At 49.5% G+C, this 14,418-nt stretch overlaps 1 protein-coding gene across 5 annotated transcripts in view; it reads right to left on the bottom strand.

The window, feature by feature from the left end:
• Positions 1 to 14,418, bottom strand: part of PLXNA4 (plexin A4) — a 588,877-nt gene that overhangs the window by 336,342 nt on the left and 238,117 nt on the right. For all 5 annotated transcript variants that reach the window (XM_042924932.1, XM_042924950.1, XM_042924959.1 and 2 more), the window contains one exon: positions 10,161 to 10,343. In XM_042924932.1, the coding sequence (XP_042780866.1) occupies positions 10,161 to 10,343 (183 nt within the window). The remainder of the gene's footprint in view (positions 1 to 10,160; positions 10,344 to 14,418) is intronic.

The raw sequence follows: 14,418 nt of genomic DNA on the forward strand, positions 1-14,418 counted from the left end.
AAGCTGATTCTGCCTGAAACACCTCATAGGATCTAAAAGAAATTCACCCTGGAAGTGAGGTATAAAATGTCTTTTCTTCTTCCACATCCAGTATGTCTGAGGGAAGGCCCCAAAACAACTGTGAACATAAAGATTAACAAAGATCGTCTATGTATGCTAATCCGAAGCATTTAAAATATAATTACACACAAGTTTTCAAAAAACCTACTCACGCATTGTGAGAAGTCCCCATAGAGGAGTCCTGTTTCTGGTAGAAAATCATGTTTATGATCTTTTGGAGTAGGCTGAAGAAAATGGAAAGAGCTGAATGATCACTGGAGGAAATGTTGGTGAGCCGGCAGAGAGACTGAGTTAAAGAATTTATAAACTTACAGATCTTAAAGAATAAACCAAAGCTCTCTAACCATCTTCACTGTTATCGAAAACATAAAGTACATGAGACGTACTATCAAAAACATAGGATCTTGGGTATAATTCTACCTGAAAACCCACTGGCATCGGGGCCTCCCACTGGGAAGACTTGAAAAGCAGTAGCACTTGGGTGAAATTCCAGATGCTGTGATGAGAGCAAGTCGTACAGTGGCTTCAGCGTCATCTGGCCTCTCAAGTCGAACCACGGGGGCACACTCTGATTCAGCTGCCCCCACCCCAGCATGCTCACATCTTGGTGGGGAGATGGGAGTAGTTGAGCAGAAAGACAATCCATCCTCCTGGCAAGAGCAGGAGGGAGAGTCTTCTCCTTCCTGTTCTCTTTCCCTTCCACCCTCCTTGCCTCCAAGGCTTCAGGAGCCTTGGGTGGAGGGGAGGGGAGGGGGCTTCTGAAAGAGTCTTCTGGAAAGCAGAAAAACCGGGACCAGGGGACGCACTGGGGATGCCAGTGTTTCAGTAGCCGGAGAGTGGCCTCAAGGAAGGGAGAGCCTATGGGGTGGGGGAGACCCCTGAGCCAACACTCACTGCTCTCAGACCTACTCCTTGGCCCTGTTTTCCAAATGGGAGCAAAGCAGGTCAACAGAGTAGACCTGGGTCCCCATCCAGCTATGCCAGCAACACGGGATATGATGAAGATTGGCTCCCACTCCTCACCGTCCTGAACCTTGGGCTCTCCAATGAACAATGGAGATAATGCCACCTGATGATGAGCATCAAGGGGTGGCTTGGGGGTAAAGGGTGCCCCTCAAGTCACTGTCCTCCAGGTCACCAAATCTAGAAAGGAACTGTGGAGGCTGAGCTGTCCCAGGCCTCACTAGTTGTCCTCGGTGAATTGGACAAGAAAATGTTTGCGAGTGGATGTTTGTTTGGCAGAAGTACAATACTACGTAACGACAGGGAGAAATGGGCAAGGGCTGAGAGGGGGCAGTGGAGAGAGGGCTGCGGGCACAGCCAAGAATTCTGGGTTGGAGGGATGGGCATTTAGGGAGAAAAAGAAGCCTGGGATGGACCGGTTGGGGGAGGTGGTCAAATGACCAGGAGTGGTAAGGAGACGGTGTAATTAGGTCCTCAGCTCCACAGGGCTTGCAAAGCAGTTCTGGGATCTATGTAGAAGCAGCCATCCTCCAATTGAGTAAAGACAGGGACCCTGGATGACCCGTACGTAATGGGAAAAATCCTCTAGAACCACTACACCCTGTCCTCCAGGCTGTTGGGAGAGAGCATTCTGGTGGGAAGCTAAAGAAAGACAAAGGAACACCCGAGTGTGTCCTGGGCGGCAGGTCAGTGCAAGTGGAAATGCACAGCCTGTCTGCTTCCCAGAAAGCTCCGGCCCTCCCCAAGGCCCCCGCCCACTCTGCTGCAGGACGGGGCCCAGCATAACTGCTCCTCCAGAGGGAAGTCACGGAGGAGAGAGAGCTTCCATGTAGGTGGGAGTCCCATTGTTTCTCAGGTGGGAGCCTCTTCCTTGGTATTTAAATTTAGCCAGGGCGTTCGAGGACTCAAAACATGAGGGGCCAAGGCTGAAGGGCTGAACTGCAGGACAGTGTGGTCAGGCCATTTACGTGCAGGGCAACAGGCACGGGGGCCACAGAAGCTTGGATGAGGTGATTCTTCTTTTTCTTTTTCTTTTTTTTTAACTAGGAAACAGACGGGATTGGAGTTGTTTTGGATAGATGAATCTGGCACCATTTATAGGAGAATTAACAGAGGGGAGGGACCTAGGGATGGGAAATCAGTTACAGCCACTCAGGCTTGAGCACAGGGCCCTGAGCCAGGGTAGGGGCAGAGGGAATGAAAGAAAGTTCTGGCCACCAGGCACACTGGCTGGGTGCAGGAGGCCAGATGACCACTTCCGCTCATGGTTGTGGAGGTGAGGTTCACCCAGGACAGCACAGCCCCAGTAGAGTCCATGATATTACTATATAAATGGATCAAAGGGCAGATCTTAGATCAAAACATGTGACCTCCGGGGCATTCTTCAATCTCTTGCATCCTGTGTAAAATGGAGGTCATAGAATGTACCCCAAAGGAAATGCTGAGGATTGTGTATGTGGATCACCTAGAACAGTGCCTGGGACTTCTGCCCCCGTGCAAAGCACTCAGGTTCCCTTCCCATCCCCTTTCCTGCCAGCTCCATCCCTCAAAAGTGACCCCTTTCCTAAAGAAGGGTGGTTCCCGGGTTGCCTGGGGGGGCACGGCACAGTTGGTTAAGCATCCAACTCTTGATCTCAGCTCAGGTCACGATCTCTCAGTTCGTGAGTCTGGCTCTGCGCTGATGGTGAGGGGCCTGCTTGGGATTCTGTCTCTTCTTCTCTCTACCCCTCCCCTGCTTGTGCATGCTCTAAATACATACATACATACATACATACATACATACATACATACATACGTAAAACTTTAAAAAAGAAAAAGGAAGTAGGTGATTCCTAGCAAAGCCAGGAGGCACAGATTCTCTAAGGCCATGCAGAGCTCTCAGACCTGACACATCACTCACCCACCATCCTAAACCATCGCTGTTGCCCTAAGATTAGTAGAGTGCCTGGGACTGCCTCTCTGAGCTCCCAGGCCTCCTGCTGAGGACAGTCCCTCACCCTCTGGCCCTGGGCACGGCAGGCCACATGGCCTCTTCCTGTTCATCCTCCGGACTCTTGAACACATCTGTACAATCAAACCCTAGGGAGCCAGAAGCAGGATTCAGGGCCCGGGCCACAGCTGTCCCTGAGCCAGGCTGTGCCCCTTCTCACGTCACTCACAGTTTAAAAGTATTGGCTCAGGTGCCCCCCAAGGCTCTGACACAGAGCCCTCGTGTGGTAAGCGGCCTCGAAAAGGGTCCCCGTGGACCCTGCCTCCTGATATCCATGCCCTTGTGGAAGCTGGAAGCCCTTCCTTTTGAGGGTGGGCTGGACCACATGACTGGTAGCTCTAAGGAATAGAATATAGCAAAGGTGACAGGATGCTGCTTCTGAAATTAGGTTTCAAAGAGACCTGGGCTTTCATGTTGCTCACCCTCTCCTGTCTCTCTCTCAGCTGCCATGTTGGGTGAGCAGCCTTCATGGAGAGGCCCACGTGGTGTGTGCTGTGTCCAGTGAGGACCTGAGACCTGCCCACAGCCACGTGAATGACCTGAGAAGTGGATCCTCCCCCTGTCCAGCCCCAGCCGACACCTTGACTGTCGTCTGTCAGTAACCCCGAACCAGAACCATCCGGCTACGCCACAGACACTGAGACAACACGTGTTTTGTTTAAGCCTCTATGTTTTGGGGTAATCTGTTAACACCGCAACTAACTAATACCCCTTGGTCACCTGGGGCAGGGTAGAAGGTGTGGAGTGAATACAGCAGGCTTGAGGGAACTATTTTAAAAGTCCCATGAATGCCTCTACGAGAAGCCAAAGCTGCTGGGAAAAACACCGTGACACTCCCAAGAGGCCAGGCACGTGGCCACATTCACAGAAGTCACTTGTGAACAAGTAGGGACTCTAAGCAGACCTCCCAGTCAGAGCTCCGACTGGTGGGTCCTGAGTCGGTCCACCCATCAAAGTGGCTGCGGAAGTGCAGGGATTTCAGGTGACGAAGACCTTCCCTGGTCCTGCCCCTCACTGAGAGCCCTCATCGGTATTGACAGAAAGGTTCTCTTCTCCGCTGGTGCAGAATCTGTCCGATGCGAGCCCAGCAGTAAGGGGCCCTTTCCAGCTGGGGGCCCCTTCCTCCTCTCGCCCCTGCTCCCCCCTCTCGCTCTGGTACACCGTGTCCTTCATACTCTTCCATCTTTGTTGTCTTGGTTACATGGCCAGACTCCTGATATGCTGCTAGTTTTCATTTTAATGATATGTTCTTGTAAAGCACAATATTTTACTTCAATTGCATGTGTCACTGGATAAATTCCTCCAGCGTGTCTGGCATTTGAGCATCAGCTGACTGAGTGTGCTCTATGATTTGGGGTGTTTCTGTAGCACTCTCTTCAATTTTAACGTGTTTGCATTTTAATTTATGATCAGGATCATTCTACACAAATGTATATATATATATACACACACATATGATTCAAAAAAGTGGCACACGTGTATCAATAAATCTTGAATTGGCAAAGCTCATTTGAGACTATCTCCTTAAATCATGTGCACTACTAATGATCATTTGGAAAATAAAATGACAAATGTTCCTGAGGTAGTATTTTCTGGGGATCTCAAAGTGTGTTTCAAGAGGATGCCAGGAGAAGAAGGAGGCTTTTCCCCAGCTTAAGATGTCAAGCTGCTCTGAGAGTGGGTGAGACGGAAACTCCGTCACGAGGACACCTCCCCCATGCCTGCTCAGGTCTGCTCTGAGCGATCACTTGAGTCCCAACCCCCCGCCCCAACCAGGCCATGCAGAGACAGTGGGTGGGCCCAAGGGCAGACTAGTGTAAAGTAGGAAGGAGTAAGAAATGAGTGCCAGTGGGATACACTTATGTACAATGGATGGTTGCGCGAAAACTTAATATTGCTCAAGAATGTGAGACACGCCCAAGAGGACATCGACCAGCTCAGCTGCTGTCCACATCTACTGGGTACAGCATGCACAAAAAGACTTAAAACCCAGCAGGGGAGACTGCAAAAGGTGAGAGGTGGATTAGAGGTGGGCAGATGACATGAGGTGCGGTTGGTCCCCGGGCTTAAAGAACTAATGACACAACAGCCATCTCTTAGACGTGACTGACATCAGCGGAAGGAGCATGATAGTTCCTGGAATATCTGTGATGCTCTTCTGTCTGCAGCTCCTTCAACCTCAGCTCCTCTCCACTTAACCCATGGCTTAAGATCTATACAGGCTTAATACTTGCAAAGCCAGCAGTGGGAAGTGCAAAAACAACATGACAAAACAATCAGACAAAAATGCTTTGATGGTCTTTTTCCGTAATGGAAATTGTCCAGCATTGATTCTTCCATATTTCTTTTCCCTTCTGCTTGAGTGCCTAAGCACATGCAAACTAGCCAGCAGCTCTGCAGAGCTCACTGACCAAATCCTTTACCAGATACCTGCACCTGTGCTCTAATCTCAGGGTCCCCAGGCAAGTTTGAGTTCCAACACTACCTCTCCATCTGATTTCGTGATGTCTTCACCCACCTGGGAGTCCTTTCTATGGCATGAATTTATTTTTAAAGTTGATTCAGATTTCCAGGTGAATGTTAAGAATTCTCAGACACATTCAGGAAGTTGCAAAGCAGGGGCTATACATCTCTGATCTGATATTGCTCTTTGATGTGAGCATCGCGTGCGTGCGCACACACACACACACACACACACACAGCATCCATTGCTGAGAACTTATGGTCAGAATGACACAGACCCAGGTGGGTCTCCCTCTACCCCACTCTACTTCTGTTTATTTGCCCTTCTTGATCCATGATCAGGGGATATGGAACACAAGCAAACTGATTTCAAAACAGGGTCAAGAAAAAAAAAAATTAGGCAGATTAAATCAATGTGCATAATAATTCCCAATGAGAACGATTCTTTTGTGACATCGACTCCTATTGACATTCCATGCAGACACACACTCAATTCCTATCACGAGAGGCTGGTAAGGCTTGGTATGTCACACACCTGGGTACATATCATACTACAAGCCAGTGGCTGGGCCAGCCAGACTTCTGCTTAACCAGTATCCACAAAGTACTCCGCCCCTTAGGTGTGAATAGTTTAACCTAGTGAAACACTCAGGAACGACGCATTCACCAAATGAAAGGAGCAATCACACGTCAAGTGGAAGTTTACGATGTTTTGGCTCACAATGAACACTAGTCTCTCCCACTAATGTCAGGCAGTAATTCACTGCTGAACAGCAGCCATAAAATAGGATCACTTAGTGGTAGGAATGCAAGAGGCAAGGAAAGAGGGTTTCAGCCCAAGTATTTAAGCAAAGAGATTTTTGTCACACTGACCTCATTACCCCATCTTGGGACAAAGATTTTCAGGTTTATACAGACACCCTAAAGCAGATCGGGATGGTGTTTGCCTTAAGATTTTTTACCTGCAGGTGAAATTTGAACAGTCTGTGGGTTATTTCTAAGTTCCTAGGTACCTCCTGGTGTCTATTTATATGTCAGCATTTATATGTCACATTGCTTACCAGCACTTGCCTGTAATGCTCACCGTGAAAAAGCTGCCAATACTAGCCATAACATACACACACACACACACGCGCGCGCGCGCACACACACACTCACATACCGGAAAACATAAAAGACATCCAAATTGGCACTTTCCTCACCTCCTTTCCCTCTGCCTCATGTGATGTGTGCGCTAAAGGAGTGAAATTATGGTCATCAGAGGCAAGGTTGCAAATGATGGGGACCCACACCTTTCAAACAAAAGGAAAAGTCAGTAATTTTGAGGGCAGCCTATGGATAGCTACAGTCTAGCTCCCAGACCCTGAAACCCACAGCAAACCCCCAAGCCCTCCCACCCACCCTCCCCACCTCGAGTCCCTTGTCATATTGCAAAGAACCCTGCGAAGCCCTTGATACACACAGGAGATTATTACAGGGCTCGGAGAAGACAACTCTGTAATTATGGCTACAGTGTGATCTCCATTATTCTCACCCCCTGGTTGCAGTAGCTCACAAAACTTCCTGCAAAATCCTCCTGTAGCCCCAAAGCACTTCATGGCTGGGCCTCTGCCCAAAAGGTGAATGTGGTCTGATAACCTCTGGGAAAAGCAATACAGAGTCATGGCAAGGAAAGGGGAGTGGTCAGTGCTCGGCGAGCAGGGGTGGTGGGAAAGTCTATTGTTCAGAAAAAATAAATAAACTGGCCAGTTTTGCTTTTTGTTATTTCAAACAACAGACTCGGCGGCCCAGCCTTCCTTTCCCAACTCCGACTGTCCCCTGGGCCGGCTGTGCTGAGTCTGCAGCGGCAGTAGCTGAGCTCCAGCAAAACTATTAAAAAGTCTGCCACTCAGAGCTCATGGAGCAGAAAGTTTGGCTGCCCCGATGGCCCAGCTTTCCCCAGGAGGACCACTGGCTCATTCCCCCCACAGGACCCTCTCTGCTCTTTACCGCTCAAATGTTTATGCTTCACCAATCCCACCGCTGCTCGGGAAATTAAACGGAACATCCCAGGTGGCTGAAACAGAACTGTTCTTATATAAACTCCCCGAAGTAAAAAATGGGAAATGCCGGCGGAGGTTTATAAAGCCTCGAGCCTCCTGGTCAGGTGCCTGTCGTTGCTGGCTGGGCCGACCTCCCGGGACACCTGAAGGCAAGGATCTGCCTACAGCCTACCCCACAAGGATTGTCCCTGTGCGCTCTGTGTGCCCAGACTCCTAGAGGCATCCTCAGCCACCGTCATGGGGATCTGCTGCGCTCTGACCTCCCCATCAGGGGCCAGGCTTCCACGGGCACCGGAGAGCCAGCCCCCACTGACCTCCATCCACCCGCTGACCAACAGCACATATTTGCAAGTTGACTGTCTTGGGTTTACAGTGCAGCCACGGCCAGGGAGCATGTCTCTTTTTCTCCCCCAAGAGAGAATAACTGTTCTGTTATGTGCACTGAACTCTCAATCAATGTTTATTTCATGGACACCATATTCTGACCAGCTCAATGACCCCAAAAAAAAAAAAAAAAAAGCCTCCTCCAGGATCTATTCAGTCTTGCCAGCAAGTAAATGATCTTGCTGCACCGAGTAGGAAGGTCAATGGGCGGGAATCTTTTAGCATACTGAGGTAAGTTACTTCTCCATTGCACAGAGACAGGGCTCACTAGAGAAAAGAGTTAAGGCAGCCCAAATTGTCTTGCTTATTTTTTACTCTCAATAGTGCTTATTCACCCATCGGGCCAGGCGGAGCAGGTCAACAGACATTTCATTGTATGAACTGCATATGGGAATGCCTTTGGTATTTAGAACTCACTTTTCTAGCAAACCAAACTCACTGAATCATAATAAAGAATGAAATCATCTGAGCATCCAACAGAAACACCCTCGAGGCCCCTGCTCCAAAGCTCGGGTGCTTCCCTCCTTGGTTTATACTGAGGCTTAGCGGACACAATTTCAGCAAGTTTGGATACTGGACACTCAGCTCACGGAAAGCTGGAAGCCACAGATGAAGGGAAGAAGAAAGACCGGAGTCGCCCAGGGTTCCTGACAGCAGCTGGAGGTGACGAGCGACGATGTGCACTAAAGGAAGAGGCAGGAGGCAGCGACAACCAGACACGGGAGTCGCGCCAGGACAACGCATCTACGCCTTGCACGCGGCACCTTCTTGGGCGTCCACCAGCTTCATTTCGATGCGTGAGCAGTAATCACAACAAGGAGGCCAAGGTAGCAACAAAACGTTCAACTGTGTTTAATACATTCTTCACAGAGAGGCAGGGAACTATGCAATATAGTTCTTAAAGCTATGTAGATGATGGTTGAATGAGTCATCGTTTAGACGCGGAAGGCCATACGCTACAATGTCCTGGTTATCTCTTTGGGCAGTACCAGACGGTAGCACACTGCCTGCATCATCCTTGTGGAGCATTATGGCATTTCACCAACACAGGCTTCCTCTTCCAGATACTACCCATGTAACTACTCCCCACACATCTCCCAACGCACACACGCCTCCCCCTGGCTCTCCCCCTCCATACTCTCACACACCAGCCCCGCTGCCTGTTCCAAGAGTTGTAGAATTTAAAGAAAGAAATTATTGCCAGGCCATTACACAGTAGGATGGGAGAGTCGGCAAAGTCTTCTAGATTTGCCAAAAGCACTTCCCCTTGACCGTGTCCAGCTAATACCCAGGAACCCGGCAAAGAGAAAGCAGAGCTCAAGGCTCTCTCAGGTCTGGCAGTGCCACTCTCTCGATGTAAATCACACAATATCCAGAGAATTCCAAGGGAAGCCTATTAAATAAAACAAGCAGGAGCTCCACGTGGGTTCACCAATATTTCCCTGGGACAAGACTACCAGTCAGCATAAAACAGGACATACTGCTTAGTCTTAGGAAGGCTTTTGATCCAATCAAGGGGGCTCTTGAGGGCACCAGCTCTAACTCATTGAGATGAGAAGCCTGAGAAGGAGAACAGGTGAGAGAAGAGTCCTGGATAGAAAGGTGCCCCCAAACTGCTGATGGGCCAACATCAGCCAGCACCTGAGGCGAGCAACTTCCGGAGGACGAGGAGGAAAGGCTCATGTCTCAGATCACACCATTCTACTCCACCTCAAACAATTTCTATGCTCCAATAATATCCACGGTTTCCTCACCCCATGATCTGGCTCTTAGCCCTGTCACCAACTCTAGCAGGTCCTGAATTTCCCCCCATCTGTTTCCCTGCATGGATTCCAGATGGATGCACCAGTCAAAAGGGCTGAGGCGAGAGGAAAAGGTACCTTCCTCACCCCTGCCCACCTTCCCCAGTCACCCAGCCCTTAGAAAGCCTTTGCATTAGCGCACGAACCCAAGATGGACAGAGCACACCATTTAGGATGGCCTAGTGAGGCCGGGGTAACTCCTCCACGTGCATACCAGCCCTAGGGAAGAAGTAAGTCTGCACATTCACCCACTGTGATGCCCACGATAACCCTCCACCCGGAGGCAGAGAAGGAGCAGGTTGTCATTCATGACTTCAAGAGCAACATATCTCCTTAGCTCAAACTTGTATCACTTGCCCACCAGGCCCAAAGTAGTAAGAAAGCATGAGATGATGTCTATCCCGGCGGGGATAGATTGCCTTCACAATAACCAAAACGACGGCATCTCATTCCTACCTTCTTCAGCTTGCCACTTTTGGTGCCCACGAAGGCCAGAGAGTGATTCTTGTAGACGTAGGCAATGACAGAAGTCATGCGGTCCCTGTCCTCCGTGAAGACGGGAATGCCACGCACCATCTCAGACACGCCCAGGGGGGCATTCATATCCAGGCCACAGAAATTATCATCAATGGTTAAGAGCTGAAAATTAAAAAAAAGAAAGAAAGAAATGAAAAATTAGGAGGAAACATCAGGGCAATAAGCAGAAATACTGAGTCAGGGAACTACAGGGCTAGAAGAATCCTTTTATACAAGAAAAACTCAGCTCCAGGGAAACTAGGTGACCTGTTAACAGTCAACCTAAGTAGGTGGTAGGACCATGGCAAAAAAATACAGATCCCTAGCGTCTCTTTCCTCTCTTGGCCTCCATGGTCTCTCTGCCCCCCCTCCAACCTCTCCAGAAACCATCTTGGTAACTTAGATGGCCCATCATCACTGTCACATCGGAAAGCACTGGGCCAGCACCCATGAGCATGGGCTCCAGGCAGCTCTGCTTAGGAATAAGAGGGAACATGGCCTCCACATCTACCCTTCCTATTGAACAGACCACAGAGGAAGACTCAAGAGTGTAGAATAGAGAACTAGAAACATTAACATGTGAATGACAATATCATGACAGAAGCATGTGTAGACAATCAGTTGGGGAAAGAGAAATAGGAGAGGTGGAAGACTCACAAACAAGTCAACAAACCACAGGGGTACCTCATGATGCCCCATCTCAAGTGCCCTGCCTTTTTCAAAACGCCAGTGAAGGTGGACAACCCTGGCCTTGTCATACCTACACCAGCATTTGCCAAAGTGTCTTCTGTGGAAGCCAAGCCCCCCAAGATGCTCTACGAAAACAGGGCTCCTTGGGAAAATTATTTTGTACTGAAACATAGTACATTCTAACACTATGTAGGAGACTCATAACAATTATAGGAAAGGTCTGAAAAGTCTTTTTAAGAAGAAATATGTTTAACATTCCTTTAGCCTTTCCCAAACATTATATTCCCTAAAAATGACTCGGACACCTGTTAGCATTCCTTAAAGAGAATATCCCCTAGATACTCTGTGAGACTCATGGATTCAATTCTTGCTCCTGAATCCCAGACAGTTTCAGGAGCCAGGGAACCAACAGGAAAAACCTTTGGCCCATTTTGGCTGAATCTCGCCCTGTTTTATTCCAGGCTCCCAGATCCCCACATGAGCACAGGGTCACAGTTGGGTTCTGTCCTACTGGGAAGTGGAGAAGACCTTGCCATGGCTGGCAAGGGGCCCCCAGCACCACCACCGAACAGCTCTGGTCTGGCACAGACCTCTCCGAGGCTCTAGGAACCTACGCCGATTTTTCTCTCCTTCTAAGAACTGTGTGGCCTTAGAAGAGCTATTCTGTCTTCCTGTGCTTTTATTTTCCACTCTATAAAGATGAAGGAAACAACCCCTGCTTTTTGATGGGTTTCCATAAAGCCTATAGAGCTCATGCCTGTAAACGTCTTTGGACTTTGCAGAAAAAGGAGTGAAATAAAATACAAGGTGTCACTTTTTTAAAGGCTTCAATCCAGCCAAAGGAAAAGGCATCTGGAGAACCAGCAGGCAGGCTCTTGCCAGCAAAGCTATGTGAAAGCGGCCAACTCGGAGCTTTCCGGAGACTTGGGGGACCCCTTGGCTCCCTCCTAGAATGGAGGGAGCAAGACTGTCCATCTCAGGAAAGACAACACGCTGAGCATCTAAAACCTCTCCCTGACCTCTCCCCTACTTCTTATCATGAGGGCAGTCAGGGTAGGGCTGGAGAGAGCAGGGGAAGGCCCGGGCAAGCCACGTGCAGAGCAGATGTCTGCTCCACGCCTTTGATCCCCCCTGGCCTTTCTTGCTTGGTCTGGTCAAATAGCCCAGGCCAAACTCGACCCTCAGCTCCTCCCCGCTAAAAAACAATATAAGAAGTCAAAGTAAGGAGCAAGCTTTCAAGGTCTAGTCTCATCTTTATGGTTCTTTCCTAAAATGAGAAAATGGGGGAGGAGACAGGTGGTGGAGGGTAAAAGGGATAGAAAGAAACAAAGAAAGAAAAATCCAGATAAAGGGAGGATGGTGTCTTCTCCCTGCCGGACATAATGGTAGGGTGACCTGCCAGAAAGGCATGTCAGGGGAGGCTTAAGGCATGCTGGGAATCCTCATGGCCTTGTTCCTGCCTCCGCTTCATAAGGAGCCCTTGTCCCCAAGTTTCTTGGCTCTAAGCTGTGCCACAGAGACTTCTGCCATTAGCAAACATATCTTGCCCATTATGAACCATTTACCAAGTAGATAAGGCAAAATGGTTGGCCACGCCACACAAGGAGAAACTAAGGCAGGGAGCAAGGCAGGCCATGTCTGACAGTCTCCCACCACCCTTGGCACAAACGCGTGCCTCACTGACCTGGGAGACTTAGGCTCCTCAGCCCCCAGAATTACATTTCTGAGTGGTCAGTAACTGAATACCATTCTTCCCCTTGGCTGAGCAAAACACAAGCAAATAAATAAACAACCATCTACAAAAAGAGTCGGCCAATTGCAGCATTAAATCATTGCTTGCTCAGAGGCAGCAAGTCTCTGCCACTCTGGCACCTTGAGCAGCAAGGGGTCCAGGGAGAAATGTTTTCATCGGGAAGAAGCAAGGACAGCCCAGCCTGGAAGCCTGGTGGCCAGGGCTCTGCCCGTCTTCGGCTCGTGACAGCTCCCTGAGAGGGAGGCAGCTGGTCAGCTCACCTGTGCCTGACGCTGCCTACCTCAGGGTGTCATCATCAGGCTCCAAGAAGGCCAAGGCTGCAGCTGGAGTTCCCAATGTGACATTGGGATTCCAGGGACAATGATGGCTTTCTCCCACGCCCCCACCTTGCATCGGTTTCTCCCTCTGCATAGGGCCCCAGGTGATAGAGATGTGAGCAAGGCCTTTGACCAGGTGCAGCCCAGGTCTGCATGGATGCTATGGCACAAGGGGTCCTTGCTCTTTGTTTCCTCAAAGCAGGGGCAACGGGAGGGGGGTTTTTAACACTAAAATAACAGAAAAAAAAAAAAACACATGACTCGGGTTCACACGGCAGCTTGCTTCCTAACTATACAACTTAGCATTCCTGTTCTCTGAGCCTCACTTCCCCTTGACTGTAAAACAGCAAGACAGGACTGTCATGAGGGCCAGGTGAGAAAACGGGAGTGAAGACACTGGGTAAACTGGAAAGCACTTTGTCAATTCAAGGTGATATTTCATATTAGTTTTTTTTAATGGAAATCCGGCCCAGAACAGGGACAGAATGGCTGCAGGGAGTGCCCCTAGCATGGCTCCTGACCAGAGCAGGCTCTCTAAGGACACCACCATGCTGGGTCTGAGCAGCCACAGGGTAATTAGAGCACCAGCGGGAGGAGGAGGGAGGACCCCACAGGGCCCACAGACCCGGGAGGCTGAGGTGTAAGGAGCAGATGCCAGGGCCGTGTGGGCCTTGGAAGAAAAGGCTAATTGGTGAAAGCCTTCGACAGGTGAGGGCTGGTGTGGATTCCAGAACACCCTGGGCAGTGGGGGAGGAGAGTGTCTGCTCTTGCCCTGGCCGAGCCTCCCCTGGGCCCCATTAACAGCAAGATTAGAGTGGCAGCCAGAGGAGCCAGGGGTGGACTGGACCCCACTGTAATCAGGAGCCCAGCCACACGTCTCCCTCAGCTGCTCCACAAATGCCCACAGATGAGCTTTGGCCATTGGTATAATGCTTATTTATTCGAGAGCAGCTTCATTCTTATCAAGGCAAAAATAAGGATCTGTTCCATGAAAATATATGTGGTGTCTCTTTGGGCAACCCTGTGAACAGGCCAGGGCCCACACCCTTCTGCCCCAACCAGGAAGATCTCAAATTCGCTTTCCACAAATGTCCTCACGGGTACATGGCTTATAAATTAAGACCTGTGATCCACAGGACTCCAGGGCCTATGAGCTCAAACACAGGACCATGTTTTATGTGTCTTTGTGGCCTTAGCTTCATAGAAGGTTAAGACGGATGTTAAATTGATGGATGGATGGATGGATGGATGGATGAGCAAATAAAAGCCTGAGTTTCACAGTGGTTAACACTGAGGAACTAGAATCAGAATGTCTAGATTTGAATCCCAGCTCCACCACTTAGCGCTGTGTGACCTTGGGCAAGTCACTTACCCTCTCTGTGTCTCAGCTTATCATTGGTATAATGGGGATAATAATATGAGTATATACTTCCTAGTG

This window comes from Panthera leo, chromosome A2 (assembly GCF_018350215.1).
Source record: "Panthera leo isolate Ple1 chromosome A2, P.leo_Ple1_pat1.1, whole genome shotgun sequence".
In the NCBI taxonomy this organism is placed as follows: domain Eukaryota; kingdom Metazoa; phylum Chordata; class Mammalia; order Carnivora; family Felidae; genus Panthera; species Panthera leo.